The 25,283-nt window shown below is 38.0% G+C and overlaps 1 protein-coding gene across 2 annotated transcripts in view; it reads left to right on the top strand.

Moving 5' to 3' along the window:
* Window positions 1-963: 963 nt before the first annotated feature.
* The window catches only part of svep1 (sushi, von Willebrand factor type A, EGF and pentraxin domain containing 1), a 90,139-nt gene continuing 65,819 nt past the window's right edge, over window positions 964-25,283 (top strand). For both annotated transcript variants that reach the window (XM_067523673.1, XM_067523674.1), the window contains exon 1: window positions 964-2,065. In XM_067523673.1, the coding sequence (XP_067379774.1) occupies window positions 1,517-2,065 (549 nt within the window). In that variant the 5' untranslated portion in view covers window positions 964-1,516. The remainder of the gene's footprint in view (window positions 2,066-25,283) is intronic.

Raw genomic sequence — 25,283 nt, forward strand, 5'->3', positions numbered from 1 at the left:
TTCTCTTTCTACTGTACATTTTGACTCTGTCTTGAGCCTCTGCGGCTCCTATTGTATCTCGCTCTTTTCTGTAAGTATCAGGCATTGGTTTAATAGGCGCAGTGTGTCAGTGTGTCCCTAACACCAACTGCCTTTGTTTTGGTTACATATACAATCCCTGAAGGAAAACATGGCAAAAAAGAAAGAAGAAGAAATTGGAAGAGGTTAAAAGAGACTGAAGAAGTGTGTGAATCTCTGTGGTGCAGGCAGAAATAGACATATCCAGCCAGTGCAAAGGTAATTCTTCCCAACTCCTTTTTTATTGCTTAAACAAGATGCACAAAGGAAAAAGTGAGGATAGAAGAAAGAGTAAATCATAGCTACCCCAAAATAACGATGACTTGGCAAAGCACCTATTCATACCAGACTTAATTACAGAGTTACACATTGATATTTCAGTATTTCCTGCAACTGCATCTGTTTGATATAATTTCTGAAGTTTTGGCTGAGCCTTTAGTCCTTTATCCCACCTTTTAGTTTTACTTAGTTTGATCTCATTCTGATGTTATCTTGTGAGAACAGTGTGTATGTGTGTGTGTGAGTGCACGTGTGGACATATGGAGCTGATCACAGCTCCTGTTGCTGATGTTTTCTTTGGGAATGTTGACAAGTTGACAGGCAAGGCACTGCACTGACATCCAAACTTACTCAACTGTCAAGACAAGAGAGATAGACAGATAGAGGGAGAGACAGAGAGGGAAAAAGAAGGGAAAGCAAGGGGGTGGGGGAGAGACAGAGAGATAGGGAAAGAGGGGGAGGTGAATGAAAAGGAGGAGGAGCAAAGACTTCTCGGTCATGAGTGGACTGCCCCCTCTTTTCCCCTCAGCCTCTCTCTGTCTCTCAACTTTTCCCTTCCCTCCTCCTCTTGTAGGTTTTTTTTAAATGATTTTGGGAAAAGAGGGGCACAAGCAGTCGGAGCTTGGCTGACGGCACATAGGCAAACGGGAGCCTGAGGGGCAGCACACTGGGACTGGAGAGGACTGAAGAGGCTTGGGGGGGTTTTGGATCTGATGAACAAACTAAAATATTGAATGACAAAAGAAAAAAGAAGGGGAAAGAAAGGACATATAGATTTATACACGTTTCTAACAAGCTTTAAACAATACTTTTACACATGCAGAATGTACAAAAAGCAAGGAAAACGCCAGATATACTGATCTGTTTTATAGAAAAGACAGGCAGGCAGAGACCTTGCGAGCAAGCCCAAACATTGTTCCAGACGGCACTGTAGTTTTCTTCCACTGGCGAGAGAAAGAAGCAAATGGACATAGACACATTTTGAATGAAGAGAACAATCCTCCTCCAGCAATGCTTTTGAGGAACTGCACTGAACTGTTGCTGTTTGTTACATTCCTGAACGCAGGCATAGGACACACTTATCTTCACTGAATACCTCTTAAGAAGAGGATCACTTTTGCTTTTTTGTTTCTCTTTACCCATTTTCTTCTTTAGGGCAGGTGTTGTGCTGACTGTTAATATGTTTTCTCAAAGGTACTCTTTAAAGCCATCATGGACTATATTTCTTCTGGTCTTGTGCATCCTGGATGTATGGACCACTGCCTGGCCAGCTGCCCCGCAATCCCAAGCCCAACAACAGTTCCGCCGGTCCAGGCAGATGTCACCACTAACATCCTCTTCATCAGCTGGCAACCTATCAGAAAGTGCTGAAAGCAAAGTTGAGCGTCTCGGCCAGGCATTCAAGCGAAATGTCCGCGAGCTGCGTGAGAAAAGCTCTTGCTTGGACCTTGTGTTCCTGGTGGATGAGTCTTCAAGTGTAGGAGCAAATAACTTCCTGAGTGAACTGAGGTTTGTGCGGAAGATGCTGTCCGACTTCCCTGTTGCACCAGAGAACACACGGGTTGCGCTGGTCACTTTTTCATCCAAGACCCACGTAGTGACAAGGGTGGACCACATCTCAGCTCCTAAGTCCCACCAGCACAAGTGTTCGCTCTTCAATCAGGATATCCCGGCTATCAACTACAGAGGAGGGGGTACCTACACGAAAGGAGCCTTCCAGAGGGCAGCGGTGAGTCATACTAAAAGATAAAGTTAAATTGGGTTTTGTTGGCTAAATACACTATTGTCTCTTTGTTTAATTGTCTGTGCATGTGTGTATGAGATGATTTCTTTTTACTACTTCTCTTAATAATGACCCTGGACTTTTCAGAAACCATATATATGTGACTACATAGTATCCATATGTGCCAGGTCCTCTATATCCTGCTGTGGGTGCAGGAAGTGAATGAAGCTTAGCAAGGTAGATGTTAATGAGGCCCTGTGTGCCTTGCTATTGCTGTTCCTGCTTCCTCTAAAATACACATCAGTGAATGCTAAGGGAAAGCCCCTTTCCAGCAAATTGTTCAGGAGTTTCCAGTGATAAAATTACCATGAAACAAACGCATGTGCAAGCAGAATTGCTCACAAAGTTTGGAAAACTGAAACAGATAGCACGACATACTTAACTCTATGAGGAGTCATGTGTTTGGGTATGTGAAGCATAAACAATGAGGCTTAGATAAAGGTTTCTGGAAGAATATTTATGACTTCAGTGATACTTATTCATGTGATACTGGTAGTGATACTGAGGATTTTGTCCAGTAATCCCTTTACCTATTTTCATTCACCCTGACAGTTCTGGCTTCTAAGCAGAAGAGTTACACGGTGGATTGCAGTTGGAGGTTGCAATGATTTGTTCTAAATGTATAGAAATAGAGGTTTTGTGGGGTTACACAGGATGAAAATGTTGGCATGTTTATGGTTTGTGGATTTGAACTGCCTGACACCCAACTGCATACACACATAAACACACAAAGGCAAACACACACGCACACACACACACACACACACACTCAGGACATATGGCACAGTTCACCCGTCAAGTCCAAACAGCCCAGCTGTAAAAGCTGTCTTGGTGGTATAGGCGTTGGTCCTGTATAAATACACACCTCAGATCTGCCTAAAGTTAGGAGCTTTGTTAGGCTCTGCGAGTTACTTTCAGTACACACTGGGCAGAATTTAAGCACTGCAAACATGTTAAGAATTGCCACAACCTGTTATGTAGACACAGTAAATTTGCAGTTTAAAGGACTAAGGCTTAAAATCATATCAGTGTGAAAAAAATAGACATTATAGTTGGATGCAACAAAGTCTGAAAACAAACTCAAGTGGATTCACACATGAAGGGAAGGTTAATAGCTGTCCACATACAGTCACTCAGTCCTTTTCATTGCTGTGGTATTAGGCTTTTAAAAGTTAGTTATGTAGTATTAAATAAAATGCTGGTTGAAGTGTGAGAGTGACTACATCCAGTCACCTCATTGCTTAATTCCTGACTTTCCATGATCATAAAAATGTTGCATCAACCTGGTTCATACAAATAAAGGTAGGCAAGCTGAGTTTTGGCAGGTTTACTATCTTCTCAATCCCTATTTAAATCTGATAGCCTTGGACCATTTTCTCTGGTTTAGCACTGAAATCTTGGCCCTCAGGACAGTATTTCAGCTTGACCTCCTAAGTTAAGTGCTGATAAGGAGACTACTGGCTGCATCCCAGCTGCTAAAGACCACAGTACCATGTAAAGGCTTTGTGGGGAAACTTTAGTGCGTTATCATTACTCAAGAAAAGGAGAATGTTTTTGGTATGTTATCAAGTGATGTAGTAGTCTGAATTATCCAAAGATAAATATAGTGCTGATCAGACTTTTAAGTTAAATTTAAATGATTATAAGTCTAATTAAATTATTAAAATTTATGCATTATGGCCAATAAAATACTTCTCTCCAGTATTGCATCTGCATAGTGTAAGTCCGTAGGGTGAGCAAAGCATGAGTAATGGGAAAGGTACGTACAGGCTACATAGAGATGAGGTTTTTTGGAAACATAGATGAGCCTAGCAGATACAGACACAGTACTCCAGAAATGGCCCCACACCTGATACATTTAGTTTGACATTTATTCTGTGTCTTCACATGATCAAGGAAGTGACATTTTAAAAAAAAATAGGCTGACTGTGATTTATCACCTGATTTCTATGATTTTTATCTTTGATCTGAATCTTACTGGAAAGAGAAAAAAGCGTTTGTCATCTCTTTTATTAGCTACAGAAAGGATGAGTCTGCTAACACTAATTTACAAGACTGAAGAGTAGGCCAACTGTCTCTGTTGGAGTCAGTGAGTTGAATATTTAGTGATTTTGTTCTTCTGCTCTTATATGTGTCTTGTTTTCATATATTTCTACTCGTATGTATTTGTCTAAGCCTTCAAGGCAACATTAGTGTGCAGCTGGGTTATAAAGAGAGCAGTGAAATTAACATAGTTAGAGGATAAGCTAATTGATAATTGCTGTATAATAATAACAGTGCTGTATTATATTCCCTTGGCTGGTCCTGGCTGTTTTAAGAGCTGTCAAAAGCTAGGATCCATTATGAGAGGCATTTTTCCAGTAGTTGTGCATGTAGAAACAGGGCTGTCCTCCAGCACTCTTCTTTTTTTGTCTCTGCTGTCTGTCTGTTGTGTCTCTTTTCACCTAATACATGCAATACATTTCAGTACACAGTGGGTTTAAAGTATTAGTGTATGCAATCTTTTTTTAATTCAACTGTGTTTATATAGTAACAATTCACAACAAAAATGATCTCCAGGCACTTTATTATGTAAAGTCAAGACTGTACAGAGTTATAGAGAAAACCCAACAAATCCCCCTTGAGCAAGCACTAAGATGACAGTAGGGAGGAACAAACCTCCTTTAACGGAACAAACCTCCAATAAAACTAGGATGGGCAGCCATCTGCCTCAACCAAGTGGAAAGTAGAGAGAGAAAAGAAAAGAGAAGCCACAAGAAACAGCAACTAAACATTTGCCAAGTTGGTACGACCAGTAACTGCACACTGGCAACACAGGTCAAAAGCTAGGAACACCTGCAGACAGGTACAGAGAGAGGGAGACAGAGAGGGAGGAGCACTGTGGGGGAAAAAAGTTAATTTAATGCATGGAGAGGAAAGAAGAGGAGTTCAGTATAAAATTATTCTTAGTCTTAGCTGTCCGCCTCCAGCATCTGAACTGGGAGCTGGTTCTAAAGAAGAGAGGCTTGATAGCTAAGATAAGAATCTGCCTCCCATTCTACTTTTGGAAATGGCACCCCAAATCATCACTAACTGTAGAAACTTCACACTGGACTTCAACTACATGCAACATTTACTTTTATCTGAAAAGAAGACCACTAAGCAACAGTCCAGTGCTTTTTAACCTTAGCTCAGGTAAGATGCTTCTAAAGATCATCTTCAGGACAAGGCAGATTATCTTCTCTGGACAACTATCTAGTCAGCAGTCTTCCCTTTGATTGGGCTGCGTGTACTGAATTATCTGTAACTGCTTATCGTGTTTAGGTTGGCTGGGGGACTGGAGCCTACCGTACCCAGCTGTCATACAGTAGGGCAAGAGGTGGTGTACACCTTGGACAGGTCAACAGTCTATCTCAGAGCCAACACAGAGAGACAAACACAGTCAGACCTTTCACACTGAAATTCACACCTTTCGAGTCACCAGTTAACCAGTTGACCTAATATTCATGTTTTTGGACTGTTTAAGGAAACCCATACAAGCATGGGGAAAACATGCAAACTTCACACAGATAGGCCACGGTCGCCCGGGACGCAACCTTCTAGCTGTGATATGCTGCAGACCACTATAACAACCACACCATGAGACTTTACTCAATTGAATTTAATTATAAAAGAAAATTTACTTTTTTACAATATTTTGATTTACTGAGATGCCCCGCAATGGAAATATAACATATTATCAGCACCTCAAAGCATCAGAACAGATGCTTTTGTCTCTTCAACCTAGTGTCAGACATTACAAACTATTACCTGATTACATTGCTCAGTCTCGTTTTCTAGCACTTTGCGGACCACTGAAAAAAAGGAGCTGAGTGATCACTTTCAGTAAATGGTTTTAGGTGCTTAAGTAGAGGTGGACAATCTGTGTGACAGATTGTCTGTGTCCAAAGTCTCTGACTTCAGGTGAATCACAGATCATGTTGTTTTATCCTGCTCCTGTTTACAATTGATAAACATTAACACTGTCAGTATTTCATTGTTTGCACATATTCATTGGTAATGTCTGCTTTGGGCGACTGTGGCGCAGGAAGGTAGAGCGGTTGTCCACTAATCTCACAGTTGTTGGTTCAATCCCTGGCTCCTCTGGTCACTTGTCGAAGTGTCCTTGAGCAAGACACTGAACCCCAACTTAGTTGCTCCCGGTGAGTGTTGGCCAGCTGCATAGCAGCTCCCCCATCGGTGTATGAATGTGTGTGTGATTGTGAGTGTGAATGGGTAAATAAGAAGCAGTGTAAAGCGCTTTGAGTGCCAATAGGTAGAAAATCGCTATATAAGTGCAGACCATTTATAATATTTACTAGTGAGTGAGCAAAATAGTCAGTTCATATAATGGGTGGATAGACAGAAGAGTGATTGCTATCTATAAATTATAGATCAAAAGAGATAAGATATTCAAAAAAGATCAAAAGAGAAAAACGATGTTGACACTGAATGATGCTTCAGATTGCCCACACCTTAACCAATACCTGCTATACTATACCTAAGACAGAAGTTGTGCACATCAGTGTCTCCAAACTAATGTAATTACTCTGAAAAATTCAATTATTTCTTTTACTTAATGTCTTTAAACAAATATCTCTCGATGCTTTTGATTTTGTTGTATTAGTTGCCGGTAATGTTGGCAATCCATAAATTATGGCTTTTTCCATTGTTGCTTTTATTATAGCTTGCTTTGTAATAGAATTGTCACCCATAAAGGGAATGAAAGGATTATCTGTAATAACCAGATAAAAAGCCCCACAATCACTTATTTTTTGTCTCATCATCTGTCTCCAACCTTAAAATTTGCCTCTGGGTTACCTTGTATTGCCAGATAAAATCCAATCTTGCTCTCTGCTGGCAGGCCCAGCCTTGGCACAGAAACACTGAGCACTAAACTGGACTTGGCGGTCTCACTGTGTCAATCTGCTTTCACAGTTGCATAAAACACAGACAGATGGGCAGCGTGTGAAGAGAGATGATGAAAGGAAAGGAGTGGGAGAAAGATGGAAGAATGAGAGGAAAAAGTAGGAGAAAGAGGGGGGAAAAGCCCTGGCTCGAGCACTTGAGAGAAAGAATGTGGCTCTTACTGGTGGTTTTTCACAGTAATGTTTTTACCTGACTGTTGGTTAGTGGTGTGCTACTTTATCTGAATCTGGGTCAAAACAGATATTGGAGTAGTTTACCAGTAGAAGGAGATTTCTGCTCAGCCAACCAGTTCATTTTTGGGTCTGAAATCTGTATAAGTTAGACCAGTAGGTAGCCTATTTTCCTCTGCTTCCTTAGTGAAAAATTCCAGTGACTCCTAATATGTCCAGCTCAATAGGAAAACACACAGTCTCACGCTCATTATTCACACACATTCACTCAAACACAGAATTCATGCAGCAGCTGCATGTCTTAACATGCTTGTCCTTATATATAAGTCAGAGAGGTCATAGCATAGGCTCTAAACCAAAGTGAGAGCGTATGCATATAATCTTTTTTTTTCTTTTTCTTTTTTTTTTGCTGGATACTAATACTACAAATGTTGAATTGAAATCCTGGACTGACCCAATCAGCAGCTTTTGTAGAGCTTTTCAGTTTTCAATAGTGAATTCAAATATAGCTGCAATGTTTTTCCAATTTCAGAAAAGGAATCAAAGCCTGCAAAAAACATCGTCAATCAGACTTTATTCAGCTGTAAGTCAGATAATGTCTTTTTTTACTGAGCCTTTCCACACCACACTAAGTGAAAAATACTATGGGTTGGGTTAGTAAGACCTCTGTCATATTCCAGTGGATCAGCATCATTTCAACCATTTTTCCCATCTCTGTCTTTTCATCATGGACTTCTCCAGAGCTGCAGGCAAGGGAATCGTCATCAGCTTTGACGCATTAGAGTCAAAATAGAAACATGTTTTTCAAAACACTGTCAATTAGATTAAATGAGGCTTGTCCAAGTTGCTTATATTTGGCCTTTGGAGATGAATTGTACATCCTTAGCCTGTTTAAAACTCACACACATTAGCAAGCACACACACACACACACACACACACACATACCCACACACACTTGATGTTGATGTTTGAGAATCTGAGGCTTTGCCTAAATTTCTGAATAACAAGTAATGAGATGTACAGTGCAGCAAATTAAGGTGGCAAATGAGCACCATCCATCACCTGAATGCTGGAAAATGGGTATGGCACGTTGGCTTCTAGAGGCCTTTTCATTTGCAGAAAACCTATTTGCTCACTGAAGCATTTTTTGGTTTATTCTCCAGGCTTGTTCACAGGGTAAATTTTTCATTATTGCTTTTTTAATTACATTACTTACTTTTTAAAAAGAATAATTTTATTTGAAGTAAACACTGGGTCTTGAAGGAAACACTTTTGAGAATAAAACTTAAATGGGTGATCATTTATGTGAATGTGCTGACGCAAATGAGGGCACTCTGCAACAAATTAAAGCAAAGTGCATGTCTTTGACCCAGTCACTAAAACTGAACCTCACCATGATAAGATGATAAGAAATGACTGCCTGTGCAACTGACACTTCCCTTCTTCTCACCCATAAATATTTCCTCCCCATCAGTCCGTCTGCTTTTCCCCTCTATCCACCCTCCTCCTCTGTATCAGAGTGACTGCAAGAGGAATGGTGGAGTTTAAAGGATGGAGCAGACAGACCACTTCAGCTACCAGCTATACAGTAAAAACAATGATAGAATGGTAGTGAAGCAGTAAATGGAAAAAAAGCAATAAATGAAAAAAGGGTGTGCATACTTTTATATTTATTCGCTTGATTTGTTTTATTGGATGGATACAATTAGCATATTTTGTGACTTTTTATGACTTTTATATCTAATTAAAAAACTTATTAAATATAGAATATGACATTAATGCCTGGATTGGTTTTGGAAAGCAGGTGGTACTTGAAAGTCCCTTATTTATTTATTTTTCTCATATCTTTATATAAATAACTCCTAAATTTAGTTCATAAGGTGCTTCACTTTTCATGGATAAAAAATATAGGTGTGGGTTTTTTTCTCAGGAAGATCTTTCTCAATAGTTCATCTACAGGTCCAATCGCTACACACACACACACACACACACACACACACACACACACATACACACACACTGGCATGGCTGGCATGGTATCAACACAATAGACTTAACAAAACTGTGTGTGCTCCAGCATGTGTATGTGTGTTTTGGGTTTAGGAGGAACAACAGCATTGGTCTTGGATTCTGCTCTACAGGCATCTTTGCACTGAACAAGCCGAGAAATGTTCTCCGTTCATTCTCTCACTGCTTTGTCCATCAACCTCAAATATGCACAAAATATTTTGACTGAGCTGTTCTTTGTTCTGTTTGAAAGAAAAGGTACTGTAGGCTTTGAACCAATATTCCTTTTCACTGAAAAGGCACAGATCCAGGCATCTTGGTGTTTCATTCTTAACTACCTCTATTATTTAACATCACTTTTGGTAGCTTGCAGTTACATTTCTATGACTTATTAATATTAATTTACCTAAACCTAATTTTATTACTCCATTCACCTTTTCTTTTGGCAGTTCCTAAAATATAATGGTGTACAGATTGGTCAAAAAAATTATTTAAAAGTTCTTTGTTTGTAATCAATGTATATCTTTGTTACTAAAGGGCAGCCTTTGGTCTGCTGTTACTTCTCTACTCACACTCTGCTCACCCCTGCCCTGCTCTTTGAAATGCATACTGAATATTTTCCAGAAGCACTTTCCACCCTCTGAATGTCTAGAAGACCATGAAGCCTCATTCACCATTATCTCATGCACACTCAGACATTCAATGTTATGTGCACTCAGGGCTGATGTAAGACCTTAGATCAAAATCAGTTAGAAACATAAATAACATTTTCTACAAATTTTATTCTACAAAGAGTAAATAATGATACTTTATCAACAGTAGAGTAAAAATGAAAAGTCGTGTGCATAGAAGAAGTTAAAAGTTAAGATTAATAAGAATAGATGAGTTAAAGAGGAAAATAGCTTTCAACTTCACCTCTTTTCCAGAAATTTCCTAGTGATTAATTATTAGGCAGACATGTTCTGAAAGCAACATGCTCTAATTAATTTTTAAGAAATACCACCTTATTTTTTACCACTTCAGTCTGTCTTTGGGTGATGCCCCTTCTTGAGACAAACAGACTCTTTTGGGATAGATCCTGCTAACAGCTGGCTGTCAATGGATTTAGAATAGATGGATCTTAGCCTTACTATGCTGGAAAGCTTCTGCTAAGTTTGTTTTCACTTCGTTATTTGAATCACACCGAAATCCAGGCGAGCTATCCATCTGACTTTTAGTTTCCAATTTGTCATCTTTCAGTAAATCACACCTTATATTCTTTCTGGGTATACTTCAGTATTTTTGAGTATACATGAGTATATACAGTATGTGCTGGTTTGGATGTTGTGGAGGTTGCCCACTTCGCCTCAGGCTAAAGCTGCTACAGTCAAATTGCTTTGTTCTGGCTTAAACCACTGACCCCTAGTTAGAGAATGAAAATAATATGATTGAAGCCACTGGAAACAACTATATGTGTGTGTGTGTGTGTGTGTGTGCGTGCGAACGTGTATGTGTGTGTGTGTGTGTGTGTGCGCGCGCACGTTTTTAAATATTAGTGCATCAATCATGCATCACCTTTTCTCTCCAGGCTCTGATTGATGGAATCAGAGCTCGGCAACTGATCCGAGACCAGTCATCTTGTTTCTTTTTTCATTTTCCCACTATACACGATTCATTAACTATGAATGAATAAATTATTAAATGCATGTGTTATTAATACAGAACTTTTGATAGAGAATAGAAATAAATACTAATAAAATATACATTTTTATGTACTTTCTTTGGCTATGCATTTGTCAATGCTCATGTGAAACCAGTGGAAACCATTTACTTGTATGTTTAAAGACACAAAACGCTCAGAAAAACTACTTACCACTTTACCACACTACAACTCATCACCAGGATGGTCCCTTGGCCAAATTCTCAGTTAAAATTACTGTGGCTCTGTGAATATGGGTATGTATCAGCATTAGTGTCCAACATCTTCACTGTATATATAAAACTAGGGATTAAGTCATAATTAAATGGGTGAAAATGCAGGCAGCAAGGAAGTAGCAATAGAATTTTAAAGCAAGTGAGAACAAGAGATCATAGATTAGTCATAAATACATTTCATTGCTTTTTCTAGAGACATTCCTTCTTATTATCCCCTTTTTCTATTACATGCATCATGAGTCAATCACTTTGCCAGGGTGGAAATGACCACACACTACTTTGTCTTTTAACCAGTCCCAAAAGGAATTATTCACTGGGTACTTGCAAGGCAAAAGTCAAAATAACCCACTTATTTTAACCCATTTTGAAAAAATTAGGGATTGAAATGAACTCAACATAGGAGACCGGATAGGGCAATTTTATACTTCCCAGCTCTGTAAAACAGATGTCACTAAACCCCTCTGACAGACGCATATAATTTCGGGCCAATTTGCATCTGCCCTACACATTTGTCACTGTCACTTTTTGCATTTTTGCACATACAATGAATTGCTCCTCAGAGATGAAGGTTTTTAGTTTAATGACTGAAAGACTAGTCGTGTAAGTCCCATCATAAAAATCAGATGTACAAAGTGGGGGGTGTGCAGGAGGTGCCTATAGCTTTTTTAGACTGTGAATATCACCTCCTCAGCCACATTCACTTACTCCTACCAAGACCCACACATACACTTCTGTCCACAGGTAAGCCTATACCTACCAATGTGGTAAAGTACACTTTTTTTTTTGAGAGTTAATATTAAAACATTTAAATTCTTAGTGGACTGCCACACACTTTGCCTTATTCAGATATCTACCTGATACCTCATTAGACAGAGAAAGCTGTAGTAGTAAACAAGTCATGCTACTTTGAAGTGTTTTGAACAGCCACACCTAAATAGTAATAGGGGCCCATATTTCTGGATGTCTTCCCTCGAAGCATTCATATTTTTAGAGGATTAGAGGGAGAAGTGGAGTAGAAAGAGTTAAATCTTCGACTCCTTTGTCACATCCAAACAGCTTATGAAAGCAATTAAGTTTAGGTAGGTGTAGATGTCTGATTGAAAATTACAAAATAAAAAATTGTATGCAGATTACAATCAATACTGGATGTAAAAATAGATAGTTGAAGATTTACATTTCTTTTATCAGTCAAATCCACACATCTACACACACGTGGTTGTGAACGTACAATTGCATGCATGCATCACGTTAGATCACTTAAACTCACACATAATGTTTTCCACTGAGTGCACATTAACACATGAACATGAACACACCCACGCACAGATTCCGCCTTACTTAAAATACTGTTCAGCAATTGATAGGGGCTGCTGACACCAGCTTTATAGAGCTCCGTGTGTGTGTGTGTTAGAAAGCGATAAATGAAAGTCGGTGGGGTCACTGGAAGTGTAGTGGAATGTGTGATTCATAATGATATGTATGGAGACTTTGAAGATTAATACTCTTTCAGCAAGGTCAAAGGTCAGGGAGGCGTCAGCAAGGACAGGAACTGACTGTCAGCAGCTTTAGGTGCCTGTGTTCAACTACCATATTAAGCTATGAATATGATTACAAAACACTGGTTTCTTAATCCTGTGTAAAGTGTGTTCCCACTAGGCCACCGTGTGGGGAGAACTATGTTTTGTTTTTTACAGGTTGTCTTATTATTTGGATGAAATTTGTAATGGCTTTTCACCAACTCTTAATCATACAGAATGAGTTGACTTCCCAAGAGTTTTCTTGTTTTTTGAGCACTTGAATACTTATGTTGGCTCAAAAGGGGTCTTCACAGAATCCATTCTTGACATTGTAAATATTAGCTTAGAAACAAATATGCATTTCTGATAAAGCAATCAAATATGTATGATGATTACATACCCCTAAAATGCTGCTCCATGGTGATAAAACCATACAAGCTGCACAGCTTTGTGACTGAAGGGACACATTAGAGAAATTCTTTAAGCATATGGATTTATTTTGGCATCTTCAGATTAGGATTTACCAAAAGCATCATGCTTTGGCACCTAAAGAAGCCAAAAGTATTTCAAAGTGCCAGTAGTGGTAAACTAAATAACATGTTTTTATGGGCTAAGGCATGTAGGTCCATTTGTAAACCACTTGTTATTACCTCATTGTTATTGCTATGTTGAGGTTAGAGTTTAAGAGTGCCAGATTCCATTGGCTTGTTTTCTTTGGTGAGTGAGCGTACGTGTTTGTCTGGCTGTGTGTGTTACCGTTTGTAGGAATGACTACACTGAGTTGGCAGTTTATTAGGTACATCATATTAAAACCAATGTTGTCCAATATAACAGTCCTGCAAATTTGTCCACCCCATTTATATCAATGAGGGAAGTCTAAATAACACAAATACCTCTCTGCAAAAATGCAGTGTAGTTTAACAGCTGCACAAAATAAATTGTCCACTTGTACCAAACTTTATGAAGGTAGGGTTGATTTTATTACTATTGTATTAAACTCTATTGTATGGAACTAATTGAGTGTAGTAAATATTCATATCTGTATTTTGTGATTTACAAGATACATTGTAAACAAAAATTTGTATTTGAGTATTTGTGGAAAATCACATTTTTAAATTTTGGGAAAAAAAGACACTTTTAGATCTAATCCTGTGGATATGAATCTTTTCACAAACAAATCTTTTTTGCACTTTTGTCTTCCCGTGGGTGGTGAAGTAAAAATTTCCCGCAAGATGCAATACTTATTTGTATGTATATTTCATGATTAACAAATGTAAATGTCGTGCAAATAATTAATTTAACAGTAGCTCAGTTGGTAGGGAAGTTGTCCATGGACCACAGGCTATATGTAATATACATACTATATGTTGAAGTGTCTCTGGGCAAGACACTGAATCCCCAACATCCCTTGCCCATCCCCAGCTGTGCAATGCTGTTTGAAAAGCAGCATTACACAAAAGGGGTTGAAAAAAAGTTTTAGAAAATACTATTGCTTTGTCCACTTTTAAACACACAAGTTGTTTTCTTCGCCCTTTCTGATTTTGGTGCATGATGGCCTTTTTTGGCCCAAAAACACCAGTTTTTGCACATGGTGTTGATTGTTAGCAGCTATTAGCTGCATAAAGAACACTGAAACAAATCTATGAGAGATAAACAGACTGTTTCCTTTTTATTGTTAAATCAAAAGTATAAAAAGTACAGATACTTATATATTTTATTATTTACATGAGTATAGGTGGTCATAATGTTATACCTGATTAGTGTAAACTTAGTGCCGATTAGAGACAAATACAGATACTTTGTAGAAGTTGGAGGCCATTTGTGGTGCTGTTCATGTCTCAACATTTAATTTACTTTTAAATTATATAGGGGAAAACTAGCCTTGACTAAAGAAAACTGTTTCTCATTTACATAGTTTCACAACTGTCCTTTAATGTCACAACAGTTTCCTAAAAATTGTATGATTGACTACATTTAGACATCTGAATTTATAAAAGTGACATGGGAGTGGCTGATATGTCTGCACATTTTGAACTTCTTTGTTATAGGCTTGCTTTAATACTGGAATAACCAGTATTATCCATACAATTAATATTTATTAATTCAATTTGTCCTCTGACCACTGGCCTGATGAAGATGTAATAAGCTTCTTTATCAAAAAGATAACTATACAAATGTCTGGGTATTATCTATTTCAAACCAAGGCTTGTGTTTAAAGTGAAGATGAAGAGGAGTAGGTACTCTTGGCAAATACAGTCTCAGAAATCCAAGTCCGCACGCTCTTACATGTGAGGGGCATGCATGTAGCTCAAATACTACATTGCAGTGTAATAACTAAAAACACAAGAAAACAAGACTTTGACAGCTGTGCATTGGAAATACTTGATTAGAGCTATCACCATATGAATTTGCCTCACTTGGCCTATCCACTCATAAATAACAAACCGTCATTATTGGCTGTATATTAACAGATGCTGAGATATCCAGCTATGTGTCTATATTATGTATAACGACAACCATAAAGCCAATCATAGGTTTGGACGGTATGGAAAATACAGAGGGAGGAAAGGCGTCAACATAATTCCCTTTATTAACTCACAGTTAACTAGTATTATTTTCTGTAATGTGGTATTATAGATGCATCAGATATTGGAATTATCATTATATTAACACAGAGGCTGGCGTCAGCTGGGCCGGGTGCTGTATTCACTGGGCACATTGCTGGTCAGCGTCGGGAGGTAATTTCGGAACCGAAAGGGAAACTAACATTAGTCCCCTTAACAGTAGCCAACATTACCCACAGCTGTCCAGCATCAAGATATTGAGTTCATCATTATTTATTGTAACTGGGTTTATAACGATTTCTCACATAAACCCCAATAAATGTAATGTTAGTATTTTTGATGCACTCTATGGAATAGCTGAGCCACGTATCCCCCATTCATAACTGTTACTGAGATTGTTTATTTAACACAGAAACTAATGTTAGCAGGCAGCTGCATGCTAACTAGCCTCCTCCAAGTTCTGTGCCCAATGCTATAATACTAGTGTTTTCTTAACTAAGGCACTAGAAACATAGATTGACATGAAATAAACTACATATCCATGCTGATTCCATACTCCATCAAGATGTTTGTTAAATATGAACTTACCTGCACATTACCTGAGATATTCCCAGGAGGTCCTGCTAGCATGATAGGTCCATCTTGTTTACATTAAGCAGTCAGAGTTAAAAAGTCACAGCTCTCTGATTGGCTGGAGGAAGAGCAATGTGATTGGCTGATACATGTGTGGATTTTCTTCCCCCACCTGCTTGTAGGAAAGTGCAAAATAAATCTGTGTGGCTTACAGGATTTGTATCCACAGGATGAAATCTGCAAATGCACAACGCGAGATCCACAAATGAGTAGATTAAGATTTGTACTTACAAAATAAGGTTTGTGTTTGAGAAAATTACTGGTAATTTACAAATGTGATTTAGCAATTACTCAAATACAAGTAAAATTTCATTTAAAATGCCTCTAAATTTGTATATCATGCAGATACAAATATTTATTGCATCACAATAACTCCACAGTATTGGTAGTAGTAGAATGTAAGCAGATACAGTAATTGAAATAATTAAACCCACATCCTGTTTTCTCGTTTTGATAGCACTTTATATGATTTTTTATTTTTCTTTGGTAACATTCCAATTGTGTAAGAGTTCAAATTCTGACGCTAATAGGCATGTTTTCATCATCAGCAAGAGACTTCTTTTCCAATTAGTTTCCCAAATAGAGAGACTTAAGTGCACACTCGCCTCAACTTTAATCAGTCCATATTTGAAATGTTGCACATTGGCAAGAGACTTATCCCCCAAGACACTACACTACACAAAATCCCCAAATCAATTTTGATGGACGAGCACAACAGCATACAAAAACAACACTGAAGTTTCAGTTTATAGTGTCTAAACACTAAACACAGGTGTTTCCCAGCAACAGCATGTTTGTATTAGTATTTGAGTCTTTTTTACAGAACAAGTATGTGCAACATTATAGTATGTTCCAAATTTTTCTTGATTTATGATTAGGTTTAATGCTTTTGTAAAAATCCATGGAAACTCAGACTATGTACTCCATATAACTTTGGAGCAAAACCAGTACTCCTCAAATGACCTCTCAGTTTGAGCGCTCTCTTGATGATATAAAGTCTAATATAATTTACCTTCACTACCAACATGGCCTGAGTAGAAACAGGAGAATCAGTAAGTTACAACCACTCCATTAATCTGTACTAAAACCACTAACATCTTTCAGTTCCCTGCTCTATTAGGTGAAATCTCCACCAACAACTGGTGCCAAGACAAATGAACTCCTCACGAAAAGTTAGAGACAGAGAACCATGAGGGAGAAATGCAACTGCAGCAAACACATTGTAACAAAGGAAAATGATGTGCCTGTCTGTGCAGTGTGGTCTGAGCAAGATGGGATACATTTTCATGGATGCTTTAACCCAGCGACAGTCCCCAAATCATTCCTTCTGTATAAGCATTTTCAACTCGCCAGAATGGAGTCAAGAAAAGCATTGCCTTCACCACACTGTTGCCTTTGTTTATTTCTAAATCAAAGCTGCTGTGGCTGGCTCTGTGCATGGGTAGGGAGATCATTATCTCAAGAATGTCAAAAATATTGCATAACTCAATGGATTTCTTTCTTTTCTCTCATGTGATTCTGGTTAAATGGGCTTTTGATACCATAAGTGGATAATTGCCAAAACAGAAGCAAAATGTAGTTTTCAGTAAATATTATTGTATGTGTTTGTGTTTTGATGCTGGCCAGTCATAAAGATATTGGTCTGTTGGACATGAGATTTACATTCAGTTTCACTATTGACAGCATTTATTTTTTACAGCATTGCATCATGTTCTACTTAGCTTTATGAAAAAAATACTAAACAAACGTCTTTTATGTCAAGTAAAAATATATCTATAAAAAGTAATCAAGATTATTAATTATCTAAATTAGGAAATGAAAGTGATTTCGTATTTTATGGACTCACCTAAGTGATCTCTGGTGCAGCACATTGGTTTTAGAAGACAAGCTGTTCCTTTAATGAGATCGCCTCAGTAGAGTGAATATGTTTCATATGAATACACTTGCATCTGGAGGGTCCAATTACTGATGAATCAGTATCCTGGCCAAACACTTAACAATGAAGACAAAAGAACATTTCCACCAACTCCTTGAAACGAATAGTAAAAAGCAGAAATCAGGAGGTTGATGCACGAACATTTTCAAGTCACAAAATATCTCTTGGAATATAGTACAATTCATCATTAGGATGTATAGAGTATAGGATGTGGAAGGATTATGGCAGTTTAAATCTGCATAGAGCAAACTAAATAACTGTGCAAGGAGGGAACTAGTTAGGCAGGCCACTAACGCAGTGCTTTCAGAATGAGCCCTAAAACCCAGAAATCGGTTAGCATTTTTGCGCTTTCGTTCCCATGTCCACGCACTGAGAGGTAATTTCTTCACTGTCCCAGAAGTAAAAGTACTTGACGCTTTTGTCTGTTTCATTCTAATAAACTTACTGACCATCATATATCAACAATATAAAAAAGAGGACCTAAGAGTAGTAAATCAAATTACAAATTGGAATGATAGTGTTGCTAATGTTGACATCATGTGACCATGCTCAAGTTAATTCAAAGCAATTGTTTCTTACTTTTGGTTATGGCTGGACCTAACAATTATTTATTACCTCAATGAATCGTTGATTAATATGAGATCTCTCCCCAATATAATTAAAGCAAGAGCTTGTTCCATTCACATTAAAGGAATGTGGTGGAATCTACATTTCTTCAGTACATTGTAAAGCGCTTTGGATAAAAGCGCTATATAAGCGACTCTTTACCATTTATTTACCATTTACTATTAATTCCTAGCCCACTTGCGACACATCGATGCACGTTTCATAAATTGATGTATTTCTGTAATCCATTACGTCGAATACATTGACGCCTCGCCCCACCTCTACCCTTTGGTGATTATATTTAAGGTTTTTCTTGGGGAACAAATTTACAAAATTACTTCAATCATTGCAATTATACAATTATGCAGGAAGGATACAAACTTTTTGGCTTAAAAAAAACATGCTGTTGCCCAGGTCAGTGTTGTAAAACAACTAAAAGGTTAAAACTTCAAAGGGAAGTAAATGCTTTATATAGTCATCATAGACTGAATTTAGATGAAGAAACACTATCAGACTCACCACGCACCCACTGTTAAATCTGAAAGAAACAATATTTTTCTGACTGCCTTTTGGGTTTCTAAACAGCATCCCAAAAAACATTAAAAATTATAAACAAAAAAAAAAAAATAAACATTCTAAAAAGGAGTCATTACATCACATAATAATATCTGAACATCACAGATTGATGATGGAATAAAATCTGAGGTGTTTTCCATTGTAGTACTAATAATGCAGCAAAAACAGCTTAAGTACCATCTGTAATATAAATAACCTAAGATACATGACAAGAAGAAAATTGCCGATTTTGTTGATCCCACCATCATCTACCTGGCATGCAGTCCGCAACTTGCTCCTTCTTCCTCCTACCAATCATACCAGCTTTGCTGGTTTTAATTACCCAGAATACTGTGTCCAATAAGAGCATGGTTAATGGTTAAACGGTTTGTCTCAGTGCTTCGTTACGGCAACACAGCACTGTGGCTGCATAACAGAAAGAGGGCCTTATTGCCAGCCAAGATAGCCTTTCCCCCTGGCATCACATTGTGGAATTATTTTCTCTCTTTCTCTCCCTGTCTCTTCCTCTTTTGTTGTCCCAGCTTAAGTTGTAGAGTTTGATGAATGGTGGTGTGACAGCAACCGTCAAGCTAACACACACAGCCATCCGTTAATTGAATTACTGTCTGCATGCTCTTCTCAAACACTTTAGATGCCATTGCAACACTCTGTCAAACAGGGTTCAGTTAGGGCCTGAATACAAATCCACATTACAGAGATTGTAGTCAAGACTTATTAATCATTAGGTAGCAGTAAGTTGCCAAATTGGGAGCATTTGCTGTAATGGTTGGCCTAGGAATAGTTTTCCATTCCTAAATTTTGCCAGCTATACCAAAGACTGGTTAAGAACTATCTATGTGATGTCCTCTGTGGTTTTGTGGACACACACTTTGAACACAATAATAAATGAGTATTCCTCACTTAAAACATTGCACTCCTATGTGTCTTACAGTAGATATCAACATTTCTCTGGAACTCGTGGGTGGTTGTGGGTTTATAAACACCACTGCAAGAGATACCTAGGGCTTAGAATTTAATGTCGAATATTAGAGATGCCACAAGCCGATCCAGAGGATCAGCATTGGGACCAATCTGACCATATTATAAAAAACCAGTATCAGCTAAAATATTACGGATTACAATTCGATCCTTTACTTTACTTTTAACTTGTCTTGTCCAGCTGAGTCTGATGGTACTGTACCACTGCAGCTGTCCTCCAAGGCCAAGCTCTTTATAGAAGAGGGAAAATTAAAGGGTGTGAATGTAAAAATAATTTGAGCACACCACAGAGTGACTCTCAGTGTAGAGAGCCTCCAACGCAACAGCATTTATCATATCAAGTCTTATTGAACATTTGAACACGTGGAAAAATTTGTTGGTATCCTTCCATTAAAGAAGCTAAAAAATCCATAAAGTTCAGTGAAATAACAATAATAATAACTGACAAAAATAATAATAAATAGAAATTTTGTGAAAATAAACCTATGAAAATTGGACATTGCTTTTGAATTGTGGTTCAACAGAAGCATTTTAAAAAACAAAGTAATTAAACTGGCCTGGACAAAAATGATGAGACCCCTAGAAATAATTGAAAGTAATTTGACCATAGGGACATGTTGCAGTAAAGTGTGTCCTGTAATTAGAATCACAGGTGTCCTAAACTTGTAATTAGTCTGTCTGCCTATTTAGAGGGTGATATGAAAGTACTCACTGTCCTGGTATCATGGTGTGTACCACACTGAACATGGACCACAGAAAGCTAAGGACAGAGTTGTCTCAGGAGATTAGAACAAACATTCTAGACAAACATGTTAAAGTTAAGGCTATAAGACCATCTCGAAGCAGCATGATGTTCATCTGACTACAGTTGCACATATTATTCAAAAGTTTAAAGTCCACGTGACTGTCGCCATCCTCCCTGGAGGTGGCCGCAAGAGGAAAATTGATGACAAATTGAAGAGGTGGATAAGGCGCATGGTAACCAAAGAGCCCAGAACGACTTCCAAAGAGATTGGAGGTTAACTCCAAGGTCAAGGTACATCAGTGTCAGATCACACCATCTGTTACTGTTTGAGCCAAAGTTGACTTCATGGAAGACGTCCGAGGAAGACTCTAATGTTGGAAGCAAATAATAAAAAAGTGAGATTGGAATTTGCCAAAATGCATATTGACAAGTCACAAAGCTTCTGGGAGAATGTCCTTTGGACAGATGAGACAAAGCCAGAACTTTTTGGCAAGCCGCATCAGCTCTATATTGACAGACGCAAATATTAAGCAAAAAAAAAAGAACACTGTACCTACTGTGAAACATGGGGGAGGCTCGGAAATGTCCTATCCAGATGTTGTCTTGAATGTGTGCAGGGTATAATGAAATTTCAATACTATCAAGTCATTCTGAAGCAAAATGTGCTGCTCAGTGTCAGAAAGCTTGGTGTCAGTTGCAGATCATGAGTCCTCCAACAGGATAATGAGCCAAAACACACAGCTTAAAAACACTCAAAGCTAAGAACGAAACATTGGACTGTTCTTAGGTTGCCTTCTATGTACCCTGATCTAAATCCTGTTGAACATCTATCGAAAGACCTGAAACATGCAGTCTGGAGACTGCACCCTTCAAACCTGACACAGCCAAAGCAGTTTGCTCATGAGTAGTGGGCCAAACTACCTGTCGACAGTGGCAGAAGTCTTATTTAGATACAGAAATCGCTTGATTACAGTGATTGCTTCAAAAGATTGTGCACAAAATTAAGTTAAGGCTACCATCGTTTTTGTCCAGGCAGGTTTAGTTTGTTTTTTAAAATGCTTCTTTTAAACCACAATTCAAAAGCAATGTCTGCTTTTTGTTAGTTAATTTTCAGTACATTTTTATTTATTATTACTTTTGTCGGTTTCAAGTTATTTCATTGACCATTGTGGGTTTTTCTTTCTTTAACGGAAGGGTACCAACAATTTTGTCCGCGTGTGTATTCTTCAACTAACTTGTTGGTTTAAGTGCTCTCTCCAGGATACAGAGAGACAGCCAAAGATTGTTTTGGAGAGAACATGCTCCACTCTGTAACACCATGGCACAGCCTAACATGGACTGCTTCTGAGTAATAAAGCAGATCCTTAAGCTTTAGAATCTTGTTACATGTGTGTGAATTTCAGAAGTGGTGTTTGCTTAGTTATTCTTTTATTCATATTAAATTGATTATTCAAGTCTATAAACCTACTGATTCTGACACAGGACTCTTAATATTTGGATAAAGAAAAAGTTTTACTTTAGGTAAAGCAGTACAAGGTCAAAATCGGATTAGCAGATGCCAAGTATTTTTTAGGGACTCGGTTTGGGCATTGACCCAAAACAAATGTGATCCCTTTTTTATATGCTTAAAATGTGAACCTAAATTGAATGTGTGCGATAATATATGTATTTTTTATGTTTATGTGATAGATTTTATGCTGTAATTAAATTATAAGAATAGTATGACACATTTAAAATGGGGTTTGTGACTTTTTGAACCCACATACATATCAAGCGTAAGTCAAGACAATTTTTAATTTGTGTCATTGAAGTTTCTGTACGGTTACAGCTCAGCTTGCTGTGTGAACAAGCAGTCACTCCACAATGTTGATAATAGACAGGAGCTATAGACAGACACGGTGAACTATCAGCTTTTTCCTTCAACTGCAAAGTGTCAGTGTGATGACATGGCTCAGTTTTTTAGTTTAGACACTTAATCTGTCCAGAAGCTGGGCAGCAGCACAGTGGGTTTATCTGTCTTAACTGCTCTAGCCAAGAGCTAAATGGTAGAGATATCACTGTACTTACATGTTTTTGCTCATTAACATGCAACTGTACGGTACAAAACTTATTATCTCAGCATTACACTTAAGATCTGTCCACTTTTGCAGCTGATTCCAAACCATGTGTGATGGAGCTTTCCTTAAATGCATAACAGAAACTTGGTCAAGGATGTGATGACAACTAACATTCCTTTAACATGATAAACATGACATGTGTTTGATGGATAGCATGTTTTATCTGAGGCTAAAGTTTCAAATCACTGCATGCTCATTAAAATGGACTAAAAACTTTATTCAGTGGATCTACACTGCTATTAAAAGCTGTCAGGCTTTGGACTTTACACACTCTGGGTTTTTAGAAAAGTGCGAAAAGAATAAAAGATTTGTAAAATACATTGTTTGTAAAAAGTGTTTGCTTGAGCCAGTAGAGGGCACGGTATGGTGCATGTACAATGGTGCACACGGGACCATCTCTGCCTTATTTGAGCCAGGACAACCCTGCTGTGCCATTGTGAGAGAGATGATGTGGCATGAAACAATATGTGAAAAGCATGAAAGAAACTGAATCAAGCATTAATTCAAATATAAGAAAGAAAGCCCAGGACTCCTTACCTATAAAATTATATCAGCCAGTTAAAAGTATGTTTTAATCCTGCAAGGACTGTAATGTTTTAGGGAATAAAATGGGATGCTGGTGGCACAAAGGATTATTGCATATCCATAATTCAACCAGGAAACAAATTACCACAGCAAGTGGCCTGGTTTATCTCAAATATTCAAAGTATGCTCCCCTGAGATGTTGCTCAATAATACCAAAGTTGAGTCTAGTGTCTATAACTGTGTGTACATGTGTGCATGTTATTCCGTTGGTTCCCTGCAGAATTGTAGTTGTTATTCTTACCACCCAAGCCAAGAGCAGATAGCCTATTAAAACAAGCATTCTCACTTCCGACCAGCAGAGAGAGAGAGCAGTCTGAACGGATGTAGTTGGGTTGCAATTTTTATCCACTGTGGAATGTCTGCTAATAGTTTTTGTTATTGGAAGGTTGAGTTCAGATAAATGACAAATCATATAAGAGCCTCTCATTCACCATATACTGTACGCTGTTTAATGCTAAGAAAATATAATGTAATATTTTAATTCAATTTATATTAATTAGACTGTATTTTTACTGTCTCAATAAAGTAGCTTGATTAATAAGGCAATACAGACACCCAGCTTTTGTTTCTTCTGATCTCTGATCAGCACAGCCCAGTGGTGTAGTTGCAGGGATTCATCACTCATCATTGATGTTTATATGTCCTGCCTAGTGTTAGACATGGGTCATAGTTATACACTACATGATTGGAATAACAAACATAAACATACTGTTTACTGTGCCTCTCTGAAAAAAAGACAAGATAACTGCACGTATTGTAGTGTGTGTAACAGTGAACGTATTTCAAGAAATTAATGTATGATTTTTAGCTTTGTATGTCTTTCCATCCTATTTTTTATTGCTTTTCCAATTTGGTGGCCGCTGTGCAAAGTAAGATAGAATCAAATCCTTAATCAGCTTTGCTCTGAGCCAGGTGGGTTCAGGCTGTGATCAAAGTCAAAGCAGAGGCTTATTAGAGGCCAGGGGTGTGGTGGTGACTGGGGGGTCCTCATTTAGCAGTCAGAATAGTTTGCATGCAAATGTCGGCCTTTGATTAACAGCTGGGGTAGCTTGGCAACATCATTAGCTCCTCATATGTGGGAAGGTTTGCTAGTCTCTTCTGCCAAGTGCAGCCAGGTGCCTATTTTTGAAGTTCTAATCATACAAGCATCTGTTTGAAAGTCATGCATCTGCCAGCATGAATTTAATTTGAATAAGACATGTTTTTGTATCATTGGACTTAAGGTTGTATTCTTATGGTTTATTAATATTGGTGGTTCCTCAGTGGTTTTGAAAATAAGTATGTAAAGGTTATAGTGCATGCAAATAGGTTTCTATAGCTTGTTGTGGGTATATCCAGGGTCTCCTGCCAGTTTTACATGGCTGGATACCTCCAATGAAAGGAGATATCCTGATCAGATGCTTAGTCAGATCAGCTCAAATGTTTTTTGCCAAGAGCCAACATCCAAGCTCTCTCCAGATGTCTGTGCTGTGTACTGTGTACCTGTCTGTAAGGCTGAGTCCAGCCATCCTAGAAAAGCTTTTACCCATGACGGTAACAGGGAGTATTAGACTGTAGATAATTAAACATTGATTTATTAAAAATGTAACATTTTTTACAAATGTAACAAATTTAACACCGTGCTATAGATATAGAAGAAAGAAGCAAATTGAAAAGACTTTATAAGCACAATAAAAACTGGTCTCTAAACAGATATCACAACAACAACCAACCAAGGGACTTAATGGAACTGTAACAAAAAAGTGTGTGGTGTTTAAACAGTTTAATTTGTGTCGAAATGTGATTCTAATTTATTAAGAACAGCTTCCAGCTCCACAAATTGGGTGTTCCTCTGTCACTTTTTCTTTTGCTCCTTGCCAAAGTTCAAA

The sequence above is a fragment of the Channa argus genome, chromosome 12, assembly GCF_033026475.1.
Source record: "Channa argus isolate prfri chromosome 12, Channa argus male v1.0, whole genome shotgun sequence".
Lineage (NCBI taxonomy): Eukaryota > Metazoa > Chordata > Actinopteri > Anabantiformes > Channidae > Channa > Channa argus.